The following is a 6,298-nucleotide window of genomic DNA, read 5'->3' as shown; positions in this document are numbered from 1 at the left end:
GCTGCATATAGTGAGACCCATTAAATAGAACTATAATAAATAAAATAATTAATAACAGTAATAATAGTATTATTGCACTTTATTTAGTTTTTAAATAAAATAATAAATAAGTTTGATAATACTATTATATTTTAAAATAAAAAATGAGTATTAAATAAAAATAAAGTTATTTTATAGTACACTTAAAAAATACAATGCTAATATTCACATTTTCTTCTTTTTTCTGAATTTTAACATTTTGACATGTAAAATCAGCAAGCTTGTATGCGTTCAGTTCGAATTAAAATCTTATACAGTATTACAGTTAGTCGTTCTAAAATGGTGATTGTAAATTAATAGCTGTCAACCGTGTCGGTGTGCAAATGAACGGTCTGAAATTATTTACCCAGCACATTTTTTATTTTGGTCGTGCATGTGCACCTGCTCACCACTTAAGTGCACTCCTGGCAATGTTTTGTCATCCACTTGATTTTAGTTAAAATTTGTTTTACGGACTATTGTGGTCCTTTGTACTTCTTTTCTGACAACTGCAGTTTTTCCTATTTTCTTTTTTTAAATTTTTTTTATGAGTGCAAAAATATGCCTATAAAGTTTCACTGTCATCTTAGTAATCGGCCTATAAATAATGGCAGGACATCTACTGTAACTGAAAAAAAAAAAACATGAAGATGCAAGTTGTTATGATAAGCCAAAAAGTTGTTAATCATCTGCTCACAGGGCGTTATCACGGGCCATGTTGAAGAGGAAGATCGGCATTGTAGTTGTAGGTTTCCCGGCTACACCTATTACAGAGGCCAGGGCTCGCTTCTGTGTGTCTGCCGCCCACACCAGAGAAATGCTCGATAAGGTAATAAACTACAACACCCAACATCTCATAGACCTATCTATCTCTATCTGTATTCTTTGTTGTTGTTTTCGTACACTGTTAGTGTTAGACTTTTGTCTAGTGAAATAAAAATGAGTGTTGAGGCACAAAGAAAAATTTTAAAACGTAAAAGCTGAAAATCTAGTTTATTTCCAAAGATTTCCTAATAGGGATGCACTGATATACAAATTCTATGTGATACAGATTGACAGAATTGTGTTATGATATATGGCCAGTATTAAAATTCTATACTCTTTTGTCTAAATAATGGAAAAATAAAACACTACAAAAAATTATGTGAATGTAGGCATTGCCAAATTAGAATGAAATGGGTATTTCACTTTGAGATTAGGTAAAGATTACATTTAACAATTATGCAATTATTAGTGTTTTTAAAGGTCAACTTAGATTGAGCAATAGATTATGATGAGATGAGGTACTTTAAATGTTAATATAGAGGGAGCATGCACAATTAAATATCCCAAATTGACCAATATGATTTTTGGTATGGTATTTGGTAAGCTGTACATCTTTGATTGAGTAAAGAATTGGCTCAAAAGAGTAATTCGTTTGAGAATCAGTTGGACTACATGGGCTGCGATGAATGACACTGATTGAACACCTATTCAATTTAATTTTAGATCAATTGATTTAGCGCTTTTTACAATCCAAAGCAGATTTAATGCCTCAAAAAATGCCACTGGAAAGTGCAGCAGAAGTGACGCAACTCATCTCAGACATATTCCCAACAAAAAAATTATATATAGCAAGCTCTGATTTTCTTAGCTTCACATTTCACTGCATGTTCTTCCAGGTTCTCCAGAGCCTTGATGAACTTGGAGACGACATCAAGGTGAAGTTCTCCCGTCACAGATCTTCCTATCGGCCAGAGCTGTATGATGAAACAGACTTTGAGCTGGACAGCTAATCACTCATCGTCATCGCTGTGAGTGTGAAGGCTTGTCCAGAGACTGCCAAGGTGTGAATGCCTTGGTCGTTTTTAGAAGAAAAAGTGTCCTGCATTTCCACACAGGACAGTTCTGCTTTTCCCCAAAAAAATGATGAATTTTTGCAGTGTTTGTTATTGCTTTTTCAGGTGTGTTTTACTATGAGGCATTGACTTTTCCATGTATATTTTGTAAAATTATATTTAATTGGGTTTTTTAACTGCTGTTTCACAGTTTTGAGAAGTTTGTTAAACGATTTTGTCCTCGGGATTGTGGGAAAAAGGGAGGGGCCGTGTTTATAGAATGTATATCAAAAGCTGCTAAATCAAACAATTAACTCCCTTAACACTGACCTACATCAAAACTAGCTGCGGATAAGAAATCCCTTGAACTGGCCCTATTTTTTTATCCTGCTGCTAAGATGGACTAATGAAAGAGCTCCATTCTGTGCTGGATTATGTGTTTGTGTGATCCACAACTACATTGATTGAAAGAGATTGAACAAGGCTGGGCGTTTCAGACCCAGTGCAACTCATTCACAGTCATTAAACATTCACGCATTGCAGCTCTCAGCTCCAAGTCCTTAAAAAAATTTACACTGACATGCATTTATTTATATTTCATGTGCAGGAAACTACTTCTGATTATAAAATAATAATAATAATAAAATATTTATAGACTGATTGTACTTGAAAATCAAATGTTTGCTTGGAAAGTTTGAAAGGGTTTTCGTGTCATTTGTTTGCATATTTCAGATGCAGAACTTCTGTTCATTTGCTGGATTTTAGATTTTATTTCACTCATATTTTCTTCAGAAATCAAAACACCTAGTTTGACCATACCTAGGACTGGGAACCAAGAAAACTTCTCATTCAAAAACAGTTACACTTTTCAAAAAACACCAGTTCGGTTTGGTGTTCTCTGATTCTCAAATTAACTTGAGTCGGTTCTTTTTAGTGAATCAGTACCCTACAGTACAACCAATGCAGTCCAACCGATTCCCAAACAAATGACTCTTTTGAGCCGGTTCTTTTTAGTGAATCAAACACATACAGCTTACTGGGGACTTATTTTATGTTCTTCCAAAGTTCAAAAGTACTTTGTTAATTAAACGATTGAAGAATCAGAATCATTAAGAGGAATCAGGCACAGAACTTACAATTTCCATCCTTAATTATGACATGCCACCTCCACATTCACATGGTCTCTATAGTAACTGTATTTACCACAGTAAACACCAAAGCATATAGTAATTACCTCTTTGACTTTCATTTGCTGCAAAATTATTTGTGATAACAAAAAGTAGTGTCTGCACATGTTTTACCAAATTCTCTGCTTTGAATGAGACAAAACTTAATTGTTACATTTGAAAGAGACGCAAAATCGCTGTCTGAGCGCTGGAGCTCAACATGCCAAATATGTTGCACACGAGCCAATATTCACCTTAAACTAGCAATTAGTAGAGAGATGCACATTCCGCAGGTGTGGGGTAACCACTTGATTAATGCTGGGAGGAATCAAGACGGATAGTAAATGCTACAGACAGATGGGGTCTTAGTCTGCACTTGTTTCACTCATGTTTGAAACAATGTTTGTTATTTCAAGAATACCAACACCATAGTGATGAAGATTTCTCAAGACTGAGGTGAGAAACTGGGGAGATGTCTTGGGGACTAGACTCATCGGACAATGCATGTTTTTGTTCTAGCTATTTCAGGGACACAGTGGGAGTAATTGTTGTTGCACTGAAAACATTTGCAAACAAATGGAAAACAACATTTATCAACCAAGGTTGTGCTACTAAAAAAGACTTCCAATACACATTCATAGTGAACGAGCTCTTCTGCCTGTCGGAAATTAACTTTTTATTAAGGGGCAATTTTAAACCTTTAAGGATGGTTTTTTTATAACGAAAATTCTTTCCACCTGTCATTTTATGTATATACACCATACCAATTAAAACTTGTGAAATATAATTAAAGATATTAAAATATTATTGCAATTTAAAAAACTTGTTTCTATTTTAATGTATTTTAAAATGTAATTTATTTTGATGGCAAAGCTGAATTTTCTACAGTCATAACGGCAGTCTTTGACGTCACATGATTCTTGAGAAATCATTTGATCTGATTTGATGCACATATTTTATTATTATTACTGTTGAAAACAATTGTGCTGCTGCTTAATATTTTTGTGGACGCCTTTACTGCCACTTTTGATAAATTGAATGCATCTTTGCTGAATAAAAGTATTAATTTCTTCAACAAAAAAAGGAAAAAAATAAGAAAGAAAAAAACCCGACTGGCCCCAACATTTTGAATACTTTTGTCTTTGTATGTATATACAGTATATATATATTTTTTTTTTTTTCAAATTTTGTTTATCAGACATGAAAACCAATACATATTAGCTACACATTCACCATCACTATCTATTCTGACAGCTATAGGTCACTGTAATATCTGCAGAGGCTCAAAACAACGACTAGACTGACCTAGAAGAATAATATCTATTGTGAAATATCTCAAATATTACACAACAGGTTAAAACTGTGGAGGTATTTTAATGTCTGTGGTATTTTTCAGTGACATTTGTTTTACCCCAAGCCCAGGTTATCTGACCCTGGTGTAAAGAAATCCTGCCTTCACTATTGTCTGTAAGGTGGTGTGATGTAGTCGTAAAAGATTTGGGCCAGCAACTGAAAAATCTGAACCTTGCAAAGGATGACTCCTAAGCTATCACTTCTGCAAGGTACGTAAACCCAGACTCATTCTTTGATTACTGACATTTTGGAATTCTAACAGCCCAACTTGGGAAAAAATCCTTGTTTATAGGAAAATCAAGGACGGACACACATTTCAGCAGAAGAGCACAAATACACATGCACACGCAACAGGATGGGCCTCTCTCCATCAGTTTACCCCCACCCTGTGTGTCAGAGGGTCTAGCCGGTCTGGAGAACAGATGTCAAGTCTCCTTCCATCTCCTTTGCTACCAATGCAGCAATGTGCTGCTCCAAGAAAACATCTGTCTAAGCATTGACCATCAGCAAAGGGGCCCCATGAATTGGCTCATCCGCCCTTTGAAACTCGCAAGACTGTGTGCCACTCTAACTGCAAAGGTATTCTGAGCCCTGCCAGATTCCTCTCCCTTTTACTTCTTGCTCAACAGCACTAAATGAGATCATTTTGAAATGTTACTGAGATGTGAAGTGTACAATACTTTAGCTCTGCATACCACCTTTTCATCGATGCAGATTTGTATGCTTAATCAGAAGGTAGACAGTTCAAACAAACATCTTTGAAAGTTCAAGTATTCTTGAAAAAACACAAACCCCTTTGAACCACGCAATACGCAAGTTCAGGACAAGAGCTACAACATTTGTCGCACTTTTTTGATGTGGGCTCTCAGACGACCCATGAAGAACAAACAAATGCAAATCGTGACACACCTCGTTCCCTCCGTCCTCACATTCCTGAAAGTGTGAAATTTGGAGGAGGTAAAGAAAGCCTTATATTGTTACATCACCTCTCAGCTTAGAATCTACAATAAGTTCATTAGCACTATAATTACTCAAACAAAGGCAAAGCCAATAGGACTTTACAAACTCTGACCCATTAATCACTTTTAATTAGTGCTTTAAATTGAATTAATCACTTAAATCACTCAAGTATTTCGCAGAAATTATGTAGAGTTGAGCAGGTTTTGAGTTAGAGGTCTAATTGCAAAATGCACGTTTTATCTAGCAGTATTTATTAATGTTACTATTAAAGAGTTTGATCAAAATTGCCTTAAATTAGGTTATTTTTGTGAATTGTGTCCTCCATAGATTCCAAGCTTTTTATTTTTATATTAAACTTGTTATCAGTTGAATGGATTTTCAAAATGAAAAATGTTGCATGATTTTAATAGAGAGGGTCATGAGTTCTGAATTTTAAAGAAGATACTGATTTATTTATTTATTTTAACATTTTATAGTAATAATAGTTTATATGTTATGCCATCTAAAATGTTGGTCTGGCCTGCACAAATGTTATCTCTTCATCTTTTCCTCATCCACTGTATTCACAGTAAATCAACATAGGACAGATAAAGACATTTGGTACGTGTTCTGCTGATGAGTGCACTAGTGTAATGGGACATGAAGGGTTAAATCGGTGGGGAGGGGAGGTGACAGCAAACCAAAAGAAGAGGGGGATATAAAAACACCAAAGGCTTCGTGGGCACGAGTCTGGCTGTGTTTGTGCTGGACTAAAGATACAAAACGACAGAAGGGAACACACAGACGCGCGCGCGCACACACACACACACACACACACTAGTATTGAGCTGTGGTGTCGTGTGTTATTTGACAGCGCGCTTTTACGCAGAAGGTGTGTGTGGATACTCTTGCGCAAGAGCGGCTCATACACCCTCCTGAGGACAGAGCTCAGATGAGTTAGTCAGAGGAGGAACTTTGGATCTTGATCGCACTGAAGATGGGCTT

The 6,298-nt window shown here is 35.8% G+C and overlaps 1 protein-coding gene across 1 annotated transcript in view; it reads left to right on the top strand.

Moving 5' to 3' along the window:
* Positions 1-1,889, top strand: part of LOC107705357 (serine palmitoyltransferase 3-like) — a 31,860-nt gene extending 29,971 nt beyond the window's left edge. The window contains exons 10-11 of the mRNA XM_016508616.1: positions 718-847; positions 1,680-1,889. Of these exons, the coding sequence (XP_016364102.1) occupies positions 718-847; positions 1,680-1,793 (244 nt within the window). The 3' untranslated portion in view covers positions 1,794-1,889. The remainder of the gene's footprint in view (positions 1-717; positions 848-1,679) is intronic.
* Positions 1,890-6,298: the final 4,409 nt, after the last annotated feature.

Source organism: Sinocyclocheilus rhinocerous, unplaced genomic scaffold, assembly GCF_001515625.1.
Source record: "Sinocyclocheilus rhinocerous isolate Xijiao unplaced genomic scaffold, SAMN03320098_v1.1 scaffold564, whole genome shotgun sequence".
Taxonomy (NCBI): Eukaryota; Metazoa; Chordata; class Actinopteri; order Cypriniformes; family Cyprinidae; genus Sinocyclocheilus; species Sinocyclocheilus rhinocerous.
This window is presented reverse-complemented; position numbering and strand designations above follow the sequence as displayed.